This window comes from Schistocerca serialis, chromosome 8 (assembly GCF_023864345.2).
Source record: "Schistocerca serialis cubense isolate TAMUIC-IGC-003099 chromosome 8, iqSchSeri2.2, whole genome shotgun sequence".
Lineage (NCBI taxonomy): Eukaryota > Metazoa > Arthropoda > Insecta > Orthoptera > Acrididae > Schistocerca > Schistocerca serialis.
In genome coordinates this window covers 281812525-281825646 of record NC_064645.1, presented here as the reverse complement: position 1 = coordinate 281825646, position 13122 = coordinate 281812525, and the positions used below count along the sequence as shown (strand labels likewise).

The 13122-nt window shown below is 44.6% G+C and overlaps 1 protein-coding gene across 1 annotated transcript in view; it reads left to right on the top strand.

Moving 5' to 3' along the window:
• The window catches only part of LOC126416688 (putative neural-cadherin 2), a 78107-nt gene that overhangs the window by 32118 nt on the left and 32867 nt on the right, over positions 1-13122 (top strand). Inside the window, exon 5 of the mRNA XM_050084493.1 lies at positions 4827-5065. Coding sequence (XP_049940450.1) covers positions 4827-5065 — 239 coding nt within the window. The remainder of the gene's footprint in view (positions 1-4826; positions 5066-13122) is intronic.

Below are 13122 nucleotides of genomic sequence, written 5' to 3'. Positions count from 1 at the left end.
TCAACTGCAAAGGCTTGAAGAAATCAAACAAAGGCAAACGGTCTCCTCTTCCTCTGACTCAAAGATCCTCTTCAAGGCTGTCGCTGCATGATACCTTCACCTGGCCAACCTCTGTGTCTCTGGTGCTCACCACTAATCGATTTTCTGCTCTGGAATCCACAGACCAACTGAGGGAGAATTCTGATGCCTCTGTAGATCTCATAGAGCAGGATCCTCCAACCTCTGTGCCTTGCAGCAGAGTGTCTTCGAACACTGGCACTCAGCAGCCACCAAGGTGACACACCTTCATTTTTTTCCCTCCTCCCCTTTCCATGTCATGACTCTCCTCCAATAGAACATATGCGGCTTTAGTTCCAACAAGTAGGAATTATGGTTGCTCTTGGAATCACAATGTCTACTTGTTCTCTGCCTTCAAGAAGCAAAATTGCATCCACACAACCGCTTCAACCTCATGCATTTCTTTGCAGTCCACTTTGACCTTCCCCCTGAGGACGGCATTCCATTTCTTGGGGGTGTCGTGCTGCTCATCCAGAATGACATTCATAGTCAAACCATCTCACTGAACACCTAGCTGTGAGCCGTTGCAGTCCACATTTTCCTTCCTCGCTTCACCTTTGCGCTTTGTACCACCTACATCCCACCGTCATGTTGTGTCATCAGGGCAGACTCCCTCCAACTTATTGGGCAACTCTCTCATTCCTTTTTGGTGCTCAGTGACTTTAATGCATGCCATCCCCTTTGGGGCTCTCTCAGAGCCTGTCAGAGTGATGCCGTCTTGGCTGATCTTCTCAATTAACTCAACCTCATCTGCCTTTACACTGTAGGACCCACGTACCTTTCAGATTCCATGCACACCTATTCCCATTTGGACCCCTTGTTCTGCACTGCCCAGCTTGCCCATCACCTTGAGTGGTCCATTCTCTCTGACATGTACTCAAGCGACCATTTACCATGTGCTATCCATATGCTGGCTTCTACCCCACCTATTGCAAGCCCACAAGGCAACTTTATAAAGCCAACTGGAGGCTTTACTCCTCCCTGGCGATTTTTGATGAACAACATTTCCCCATGACCAGGTAGAACCCATTACAAATGTTATCCTTACCACCACATTCCATTCCTCACACTTCATCTTTACGATGCCATGTCCTCATTGCTTGGTGGATTGAGGTGTACCCTGATGCAATTTGCATACGAAGATGTGCTCTCCAGGTTTTTAACCATCATCCTACGATGATGATCTGCATTCATTATAAACAGTTGCGAGTGCAGTAATTGCATTCTTTGGGATAGCAAAACAGCAATCTGGATTTCCTTTACTAGTTCTTTTAACAGTTCCACTCCCTCTTCTGTTGTGCGAACCAGCTTGTGTCGGCCTACTGGGACCAAGGTCGATTCCCCAATTTCAGGCCTGACCATAGCAAATGGTGTCATACTGGACACTACTACTATCTCCAAAACCTCGAAATGCTATTTTGTGGAGATTTTGAGCCCCACCACTATCACCTGTCTTTCTCCATCAGAAACAAGTGGAGGAGGCTTGGGAAATACCCTTCTCTTCTCAGAATCATGAATACTACAAAGCCGCTTTTACTATGAGGGAGCTAGATGGTGCTCTCACTTCATCCCAATCCTCCACTCCAGTGCTGAACGATGTTCTCATTCAGATGTTGCAGCACTTTCTCATGTATGCAAGCACTTTTTCCTTCAAATGTACAGTTGCTTCTGGGCAGAGGGTATGTTTCCCAGACACTGGCATGAAGCCACTGTCATACCCACACCTAAGCCTGGTAAGGACAAACAGCTTCCTTCTAGCTACCACGCCATTTCTCTCACCAGCTGTGTTTGCAAGGTGAAGGAACATATGATTCATGCCTGGCTGATATGGTGGCTTGAGTCTCACAATTTGCTAACGAATGCACACTGTGGATTTTGAGAGTGCCATTCTGCAGTTGACCATCTTGTCACTTTTTCAAGCCATGTAATTAATGGTTTTCTATCGGAATACCATACTGTGACCACGTTTCTTGATTTGGAGAAAGCATATGGAAACTGCTGCAGGACTGGTATCCTCCACACTCTCTACACATGGGGCTTCTGAGGCCACCTGCCCCATTTCCTTCAGGAATTTTTCAAAGACCGACTTTTCATGTTACATGTGCATTCTGCCTTGTCAGATATCTTTATACCAGAAAAAAGCTGTGCCTCAGGGTTCCGTTCTGAGCATCACCCTCTTTGCTATAGCCATTAACCTTATTATAGCCTGTCTCCCACTGGGCATCTCAGGCTCTCTTTTTGTCGATAATTTTGCAATCTATTGCATTTCTCCATGGACTCATCTCCTCCGGTGACATTTACAGTGTTGTCTCAATAGTCTTTACTCATAGAACAGCAACAATGGCTTTCACTTTTCCACTGACAAAACTATTTGTATGAATATTTGGTGCCACAGTGGGTTTCTTCGACTGTCTTTACATCTAGTGCCTGTTGCTCTTCAGTTTACTGAAACTACAAAATCCCTGGGGCTCATGCTCGATAGGAAATGTTCTTGGTCCTCTCGTGAGCCTTACCTGGCAGCCCACTGTACCTGGTCCCTCAATGTCCTATGTGTCCTCAGTGGTATTTCCTGGTGAGCAGATTGGATCACCCTCCTCCATTTGTACCAATCTATTGTCAGTTAGAAACTAGACTACAGGTGTTTCATTTATGCATGTGCATGTCTGTCCATCTTATGCTGTCTCAATACAATCCACCATCATAGCATCCGTTCAGCCACAGGCGCCTTTTACACAAACCTAGTTGGGAGTCTGCATGCAGAAGCTGTCATATTGATGTGATGTTCCCTTCAATGGATATGCATGCCATTTGTCTGCCATTCCTGGCCACCCATCTATGCCTCCTTCAAAGACATCTGGCATCTTAACTTCACACTACCTGCCATTTTCTCAATGAGTGTGAACCCTTCATCACCTTGACTATGTTCACTTTGTACTTGATTCACTTCCTAAGGACACTACTCCAGACTTACTCTAGCACAGTAAGTTTCTTGACCTTCACACAGAACTTCATGATAGTGTACACAAAGGCACTGATAGCTCGCAGACTGACGTGATGTCAGATGTGCCTTTGTCATTGGCACCTTATGGAATACTGCTCTGTATTTACAGTGGAGGTCTTCCCCCTGTATCATGCTGCACAATACATCTGCCAACATAGGCTTTTCAGTTGTGTTATTTTCTCCAACTCTCTCATTGCCCTTCAGGGCCTCTCTGTGCTGTACACAGTCCATCCCTTAGTGCAGAGGGACCAGGAAAGCTTCCACTTGCTCACTCTTGATTGATCCACTGTGATGTTAATGTTTGTCCCTGGTCATGTCCATCTGACAGGAAACGAGGCCACTGACACTGCAGCCAAGGCTACAGCCCTCCTACCCCAGGTCGCTAATTCTTCCATTCCCTCCAATGATCTCTGTATTGCTGTCTTTCAGCAGGTGATGTCACTTCGGCATCATCAATGGTATTCCCTTCTGGGGGACAAGCTCCACAGAATTAAACCTCTCCGACCTCCTCTGGGTGCTCTCACTGTGAGGAGATCATTTTAGCTAGGTTGCATCTTGGGCACTATCATTTTAGCCATTGCCATTTTTTAAGTGGTGATCCCTCACACTTAGTGCTCATTGTTATCAACCTTTGAGGTTCACCATCTCCTGACCGAATGCCTTCTTTTTAATCTCTTATATTCTAATTTGTGTTTGCCATCTTGAGTTATTGGCCTTTTTAGCAAACAACACGCAGGCTGTTGACCACATTTTACTTTTTACCCATGATAGCAAGATGGTGAAGGACATTTGATCTTCAGTTCAGGACCTCCATTGTCTCTATGGCATATTTTATGGACCTTTCTTCATGAGTAAGTCCCTATTTTTAACTTTCTTTCCTTCCATCAGTTGAGCTTAACATGTAGTCACTTTTTCATCTTCGTGTTCTATGGTTCTGAGATGGACGTGTATGATTTTAGTTGTTTTTGCACTCTAAAACAAAACAAAACAAAACAAAACAAAACAACTTGGGGTGTGAGTGATTTGCCTTCCTTCCAAAACCTGTCCTTCTTTCTTCCGTGAGTTGTAAAGCTAAGAATTGGATGTCTCTCAGTATCACAGTACTCTAGGTGCACATTAACCTGAACATAGTATGCTGTTGGTTGTGAAGTTCCAGTTGAGTAGGATAAACTTGTAAAAGACAAATTGTGGAATACAAAGACTCACGTACTACATGCAATCAGTGAAAGACAACCACTCACCTATAGCAAGCAGATCAGTGTTTGGAGCACAAAAGCAAATAATAGGAAATAGCATTCACACTAGCTTTTGAGCACTCGATCTTTTTTTAGAAAAAGTAGACACAATCACACACACAACTCCACAGACATCCAAACACATGTGTAAATGTGGGTGTGTTGTGAATGTGTGTAATTTTGGCAAAAAAAGAGCAAGTGGTCAAAAGCTAGTGTCAATACTGTTCTTTTTTACATGTTTCTGCCCACCACCCATCAATTCAGTATAGGTGAGTGGTTCTCTTCCCCATATTTTACTTATTGATCCATTCAGGAATTTCTATTATTGTCATGAATTTCGTACACTGACACAAGTTTTAAAATTTAATTAATATATCAATTTCTCCCTTTAATAAACCCTCCATTTGATGTTCTCAAGATGACACATTTCTTCACTGATCCCAGTTTTTTTTTAAATTTACTCAAAACAAATTAAACAGTATGCAAAATAATTTATAGGACAACGTACGGTTTATGTTTTTTACTTATTTCAGGTGTGCAGAAGAAGTACTGAAATTTGGTAACAATGACTGCACAGATAACAATGGATGTTCACAACTGCCATGCTGGAATGGGGGCATGTGCATTTCTCAAGACATTCTGTCACAGTATAATTGTTCTTGTCCAGATGGGACATTAGGGCCAAACTGTGAATCTGTACTTGAAAGCCAAATTTTCCAACTTAGTCCCAGTGCCTTAGCAGCAATAATAACTTGCTTTATTTGCATATTTGGTAAGTATGTAATATCCTTTGCAATAACTATGAACTGGAAAATGTCATGATTAGCTGAGAAAACTTTGATTGTGAATATTGGCATATACCGTGTATGCAGTTTATTTAATAACATTCACAAAATGAAAATAAGCATTCACAAGATGACACATGCAAGTGAAAGGAAACATCCTTTGTTGAGTTAGGCTACACACACACACACACACACACACACACACACACACACACACACACACACACACACACACACACACCAAAACAGAGGCAAGTGCTCGCTACATGATTAGATTAGATTAATTATTCATTCCATAGATCCATAAAACAGGGAATCCTCCTGGGTGTGGAACATGTCACATAAACACATTACAAAAATGTAATTAGAAAAACTTGAGTTTCATTAATTTTAATGGTCCTCAGTCAATAAACAGTAAAATTATGTAGATGAATTAAATCTAAACTTCTAATATTTACAGGTTTAATACTTACGTCTGCTTTCATTAAATCCATCATTCAGACATTTACTAGTTTCTTGGCTATTACAACCAAGTATTGTCAAAAATTAAAGTAAATTATTCATTTCAGTGATCCTCAGTTAAGAACAGTCAGATTATGTACAAGATTTAAAATTAAAATTCCTCTATTTACTGTCTTAAGACTTACATCTGCTTTCCAGACATCCATCATTCACACAGTAGGTAGTTACTTGGCTGTTACAACCAAGTATTATCCTATGATACAAGCATACCGGAGTTGGTGGGGTGTTGCCCATGATGATGATGATGATGATGATGATGATGGCATGATGTTGTTGATTGAGGGGAGTGGGGGTGTGACAGGACAGAGAAAGAGAAAACTGTTGGGTAAAGGGTGTGGGGAGAGTGCGTTAAAGGAGTCTGAGGCCAGGAGTGTTATGGGCACAAAGGGTGTGTTGCAAGAGTAACTCCCATCTGTGTAGTTCAGAAAAGGTTGTGACGGAGGGAAGAATTCAGATGCCCTTGATTGTGAAGTAGCCACTGAACTTCAGTATGTTGTGCTCAGCTGCATTCTGTATCACTGCATGGTCAAGTCTGCTCTTGGCCAGGGTTTCTTGATGGCCATTCAGTCTGGTGGACAGCTGGCTGGTTGTAAAAAACTGTGTAGTGATTGCAGCAGTTAGTATATAATGTGGCTGCTTTCAGAGGTGTGCTGCCTCTGTTGGGATAGGATAAGCCTGTGAGAGGACTGTTGTAGGAAGTGCTTGGTGGATGGACTGGGCAGGTCTTGCATCTGGGCTTCCATAGGGGTATAACACCTGTGGCAATGGGTTGGGAATGGAAGTAGCATAGCGATGGACCAGAATGTTGCATAAGTTGGAGGGGAAATGGAATATACTTCATGAGAGATGGAAGGGATCTCGGTTAGGGTGTCCTAAAGTCTTATTCAGGCACTCACGCAACTTAAAAACAATATCCTGGTCCATCCCTATGTCACTCCTACCTCCAACCTCTTGCCACATGGGAAGACCCAGTTGCAAGGTCTACACAATCCACCCACCCAGTGCTTCCTATTCCAATCTTGTCACATGCTTATCATATGCCATAAGAGGCAGGGCCACCTGTGAAAGCAGCCATGTCATATACTAACCATGCTACAGTCACTGGGCAGCTTTTTATCTCAGTATGACCAACAGAATGAATGAGCACTGCAAAAATGTGGGCAAGAACAAAGTTGACCACCCAGGGGCACAACAAGCGTCTGAGCACAACATGCTCGAGTTCAATGGCTTCTTCACAACCTGGGCCCTCTGGGTCCTTCCCTTCACTACCTATTTTTCTGAACTACACAAATGGGAGTTTTCCTTGAAAACGATCCTTCACTGCTGTAACCCTCCTGGCCCCAGTCTCCTTTAACCCATTGTCCCCACACCTTCTACCCAATTTAGCTTATTTATGGTCCTCGTGTCATGTAATGCGTCTTCCTTGAAATATATTTGCTCAACTTGAAGTTACAACAATTGGTGATGAGGATGGGATTTTTCTTTTCCATCGTTGACCCACATGTTTCCATGTCTACTTTAGAGCAACTATTGCAAGGTCTAATAGAACAGCAAATGCTTCTCACAAATGCGATTTGTGATTTCATCACAGCATCAAATGCAGGGCATCTCTCATCATGGGAAGACCCAGTTGCAAGGTCTACACAATCCACCCACCCAGTGCTTCCTATTCCAATCTTGTCACATGCTTATCATATGCCATAAGAGGCAGGGCCACCTGTGAAAGCAGCCATGTCATATACTAACCATGCTACAGTCACTGGGCAGCTTTTTATCTCAGTATGACCAACAGAATGAATGAGCACTGCAAAAATGTGGGCAAGAACAAAGTTGACCACCCAGGGGCACAACAAGCGTCTGAGCACAACATGCTCGAGTTCAATGGCTTCTTCACAACCTGGGCCCTCTGGGTCCTTCCCTTCACTACCTATTTTTCTGAACTACACAAATGGGAGTTTTCCTTGAAAACGATCCTTCACTGCTGTAACCCTCCTGGCCCCAGTCTCCTTTAACCCATTGTCCCCACACCTTCTACCCAATTTAGCTTATTTATGGTCCTCGTGTTGATATCAAGGGCACCAGGGAAATGAAATACATGGACTGTACCAAAATTAGCACCTGCTCCCTTTCAATTTGGGAAATCGGTTACCAAAGGCTAAAGGAAGAAATAGAAGCTATTCAGATGTAATGCAACAGAAAAATGTTTAAGATTAGATGATCAGATAACTAATAAGGAGGTTCTAAATTGACTAAAAGAAGGAATTGGTTGATAGGAGCTACTTGTGATGGAAGGAATTGTTAGTTTGTTAATGGAAGATGTTCGGAGGGTAAGAATTGTAGAAGGATACTGAAGGATAAATGCAATAGGTGTTGTGACTCGCTGATCTTTCAAAGTGCCACTGCGCAGTTACGCGTGTCCTCTACATGCGACGCTGTCTGCCAGCCATGCAGCAGCAGCGCCACCTAAGCGGCCAGTGGCCAGCCAGCCAGCAGCTGCTAGACTCGAACTCAGTTATGATTTGACTGTTAAAGTGTACACACGCCTTACTCTGTTTACTTGATCTGTGACTTTCATGTAATGCGTCTTCCTTGAAATATATTTGCTCAACTTGAAGTTACAACAATTGGTGATGAGGATGGGATTTTTCTTTTCCATCGTTGACCCACATGTTTCCATGTCTACTTTAGAGCAACTATTGCAAGGTCTAATAGAACAGCAAATGCTTCTCACAAATGCGATTTGTGATTTCATCACAGCATCAAATGCAGGGCATCTCTCATCGTTGTCTCTACTTCCTTTTCCTCCTTACGGCGAGATGGCGGAAGACTGGTCTGATTACAAAAAAACGTCTTCAACAGCACTTCGTGGCATTTCATGTCGCGGATTAACAAACACGTAAGTCTCTGTTCCTTTCATGGATTTCACCTCAAATGTATCGATTCTTGTAGCAATTGGCTCCTTTGAAAGACCCTGCATCTTTGTCCTTTGCTGAAATGTGCTCACTTCAGTCTGTCTATTTTCAAAAGCAAACCCATTTGGTAGCCTCTCGTGTTGCCTTTTATCGTTGTCAAAAACAACCGAATCGATCCTATTGCGCTTGGGCTGCTGAACTTCACGGCCTCAGTGGAAAGTGTCATTTTGTTACTGAAGTTCACAAAGAATACTACGCTAATTCCATGGTACGGGATGCTATTATCCGATCGGCACCCAACAAAGATGTTAGGCAACGTGCCCTTCAGTTGGCAAATCCGACTCTAGATTAAGTCCTATCCATCGCCCAGTCTTTTGAAATTTCTCGCGCCACTGGAGTGCAAATAGAGGCATGGGGCAACGTCGGGGAAATACAACCTCTGTGCAATGTTGACAAAGCGTGTGGCATATCCCCATCAGCCGATGTGGCCGCAGTACTCTCCCAAGCGCAGCCTCGGCCTAACCATAAACAAACCTCTAAGAAACTGCAGCAAAACCCACAGCAACTTCCTTCATGCCCACAGTGTTTTACGAAACATTCACGAGAAGACTGTCTACAATGTTGCGCTGTGTGTCACAAATGCAAAAAAAAAGGGTCATGTGACATCCGTTTGCAAATCCGACCGCATACATGATGTTCATGAACATGACACTGATTCTGATTCTGTGTTGTCTGTCAATTGTACTTCTTCCCTTTCAGGGAAGTTATTCCTCACTGTCCAAATCCTTGGTCGAGATGTTCGCATGCAAGTGGATACTGGTTCTGCTGCCACTATCTTCAATTCTCAGACATATTTTCAGTTGGGTTCTCCAATCCTGTCGCCTCTCACTAGGTAATTACGGACTTACAGTAAATAGAAGATTTCTCTCTTTGGACAATTTGATGCTGAGGTATCCTACAAATCTGTCGTTTGCACTGTTCCCATATTTGTGGTTGACCATAGTAACGCAAAGAATCTTTTTGGTTTTGATGCCTTTCGCGTTTTTGGGTTTTCCATACATGACTCTGTCAATATCGGCTCTGATGCTATTCCTTATGCTCAATTCGATTCCTTGCCGACGACCTTTTCATCCCTTTTTTTTCTCCTGGGTTAGGCCGTGCAAACGACTTTGAAGCTCATATCACGCTCAAACCCACTGCTCGGCCTAAGTTTTTTCAGGCTTGGCCCATTCCTGTGGCCTTTTGTGATCAGGTCAAACAGGAGCTGGATCATCTCACTGCTTCAGGGGTCTTGCTTCCTGTCACTTCCAGTGAGTGGTCCTCTCCTGTCATTGTCGTTGCTAAGCCAAATGGTGATATTCACCTCTGTGGCGATTTCAAAGCCACTGTCAATGCTCAATGCCTTATCGACACTTACCCTATGCCTCAACCTGAAGAATTGTTCACTAAACTTGCTGGAGGCTAGTATTTTTCTGAACTTGACGTGTCAGAAGCTTATCATCAACTTCCTCTCGATGCTGCTTCCTGGCAGTTTCTGGTCCTTAACACGCCTTTCGGCCTCTATCAATACCAACGATTGCCATTTGGGGTTGCCAGCGCCCCTGCTCTCTTTCAGCGATTCTTGGAACAATTATTGCTCACTGTCCCTGGGTGTATAAATTACCAGGACGACATTATAAAATTATATACAGCTGACCAGTTGCAATGGATAAAGAAATTCTTTACCTAGGTGAGCTCTGCAAGATCCATGAGCTATTTTATATTTATGTGACAAACCCTAATTCTAGGGCTATATTTTATTGTTGACACACGGATCTATGCCGACAATTGTAAAAACGGTGATGGTACATTAGTCCTTACTAATGTAAAATTGCTACCTTCTGAAGAAGACAAATTTATATTTGTCAAAACCTAGGTAAAGAATTTCTTAATCCATTGCAGCCAGTTGGCTGTTTATAATTTTATTATGTGAAACCATTGCTGTTGTGCAACTATGTTTAAAATATTGCAGGATGACAATGTTGTCACTCGCTCCACCACTGACAAACATCTTCAAAATCTCTGCACTCTTTTTCATGTCTTACAGACTGCCAGTCTTAAGTGTAATCTTCAGAAATCAAAATTTTTTTCAGGCATCTATCACGTACTTGGGATTTCAACTCTCTCGGGATGGTATTCGTCCGCTTCAGCAAACCGATGCCCTTCCTTGCCCTATATCAGTTAAGGAACTGCAGGCCTTCTTGGGGAAAATAGCATACTATCAAAAGTTTTTACCGTCTGCTGCTTCAGTGGCTCAGCCGTTGCATAAAAACATGCCTTTTCACTGGTCCGCATCATACGATGCGGCTTTCCAGAAATTGAAGACTATGCTGAAACAGGCCCCGTCCCTGGCTACTTATCAACCTGGCCAACATCTTGTTCTTGTCATGGACACCTCTCAATATGGGGTTGGTGCAGTCCTTGCACCCCATTTTTCTGACGGTTCTGAACAACCCATTGCTTATGTCTCCAAAACGCTCACGGATGCCCAAACAAAAGTATTCTCAAATTGCAAAAGAAGCTTTGGCCATTATTTATGCTCTTCATAAGTTTGGTGTTTTTCTCAATGGATGAAATTTCATCTTGTTACGGATCACAAACCACTTGTTTCCTTGTTTCATCCATCAACGTCACTTCCCGATAAGGCTGCACACTGCCTCCAGTGTTGGGCTCTTTACTTGTCTCGTTTCAATTATGAGATTCATTTCTGGCCGACGGCTCAACATGCAAATGCTGATGCACTGTCTCGCCTTCCCATGGGTCCTGATCTGGCATTCAATAGGGATGATCTTTTGTGTTTCCACCTGGATGTTGCCGACCACCGGGTTGTGGATGGATTCCCCATCACTGGGGACTGGCTGGCGGTTGCTACGGGTTCTGACTCTACCCTCTCCCGGGTTTTATGCTGTATTCAAAAGGGTTGGCCGGATTGTCTGTCTGCTAAGACTTCCGATCCATTGCGGATCTACTACGCTTTGCATTACCACCTCACGGCTAGGGATGGTGTTATCCTCCTTTCCACCAAAAATGCTTCGCCGCGTGTTGTGGTACCTGCATCTTTGCGTGCTTTGGTCTTGTGCCTCCTTCACCAAGAGCACTGGGGTGTCTCTCACACACAATCTCTGGTGTGCCGTCATGTGTGATGGCCCGGCATCGACTCTGAAATCGCACACATGGTCGCTGCCTGCGGCCCTTGTGCGTCACAGGCTGCCGCCCCGAAGTCATCTTTGTCACCGTGGCCTTCGCCTGAGAAGTCCTGGGAGCATATTCATGCTGTCTTCGCACAACCTTTTGTAGGTACTTATTGGCTTCTCGTTATTGACGCCTACTCTAACTTTCCTTTCATAGTCCGTTGCACGTCGCCTACCACCGCGGCAACCACCAATGCTCTAGCTCGCATTTTTCTTTGGAAGGCCTTCCCTCTACTCTTGTTACTGATAATGGTCCACAATTTACCTCTTCCGATTTTGCGGATTTTTGTGCCCGTCACGGTGTCATGCATGTCATGGCCCCTCCATTCCATCCACAGTCAAACGGTGAGGCTGAACAACTGGTCTGCACATTTAAAGCTCAGATGAGGAAACTCCTGACTACTTCTGCTGCTGATGATGCGATTCTACAATTTCAGACTTCTTACCATTTCACCCTCATGGGCGACCACAGCCCGGCTGAGCTCTTACATGGCCGACAGCCCTGCACGCTACTTCACCTTCTGCGGCCTTCCACCTCACGGCCGTGGGTGCCTTCGCTTGGCCGGTTCACCGCATATGACCTTGTGTGGGTACGGGGATATGGCAGGCGGCCAAAATGGAGTCCAGGTCACATCTTATGACACTGTGGCCAACGCCTGTATGAAATCCAGACGGACACGGGTGTTTCGGTGCGCCATTCAGACCAGCATCGGCCTCGTGTGCCGGCAATACCTGTTCCTGATGCCGCTACACCACCTTCAGCTGTACCTGACACTTGGGATACTGGAATCTCTCATTACTCACAACGCAGTCCTCTCACCATCATGTCGGTGCCAGCACAAGAACTGGCGCCACCAGGAGACGTGCCCATGCAGGAACCAGATAACCATCATCTGTCGGAGCAACTCTACTCGCCTCCTTCTCCTACGGACGCTGACACGTCACCCATGTCTCCTGTTATAACAACAGGACTTGCCGCAGTGAGCAGATTGGTGCATGGGGCCCCAGCAGATTCGACCCCCACGTCTCCTGTCATCTCGACCCGTTATCATCGGGGACACTTACGTCTGTACGGGAAGCCTCCTCCTCGAGACTTTATGGCCAGTCAAACAATACCTATGGATGTTAGCAATCTACAGGCCACCTCCATCAAGACCTATGCAAAAACTTCAAAGGGGGGAAAAGTGCTGTGGCTCGCCGATCTTTCAAAGTGCCGCCGCACAGTTACGCACGTCCTCTACATGCAGTGCTGTCTGCCAGCCATGCAGCAGCAGCGCCAACTAAGCGACCAGCCAACCAGCGGCCACTAGACTCGGACTCAGTTATGATTTGACTGTTAAAGTGTACACACGTCTTACTCTGTTTACTTGATCTGTGACT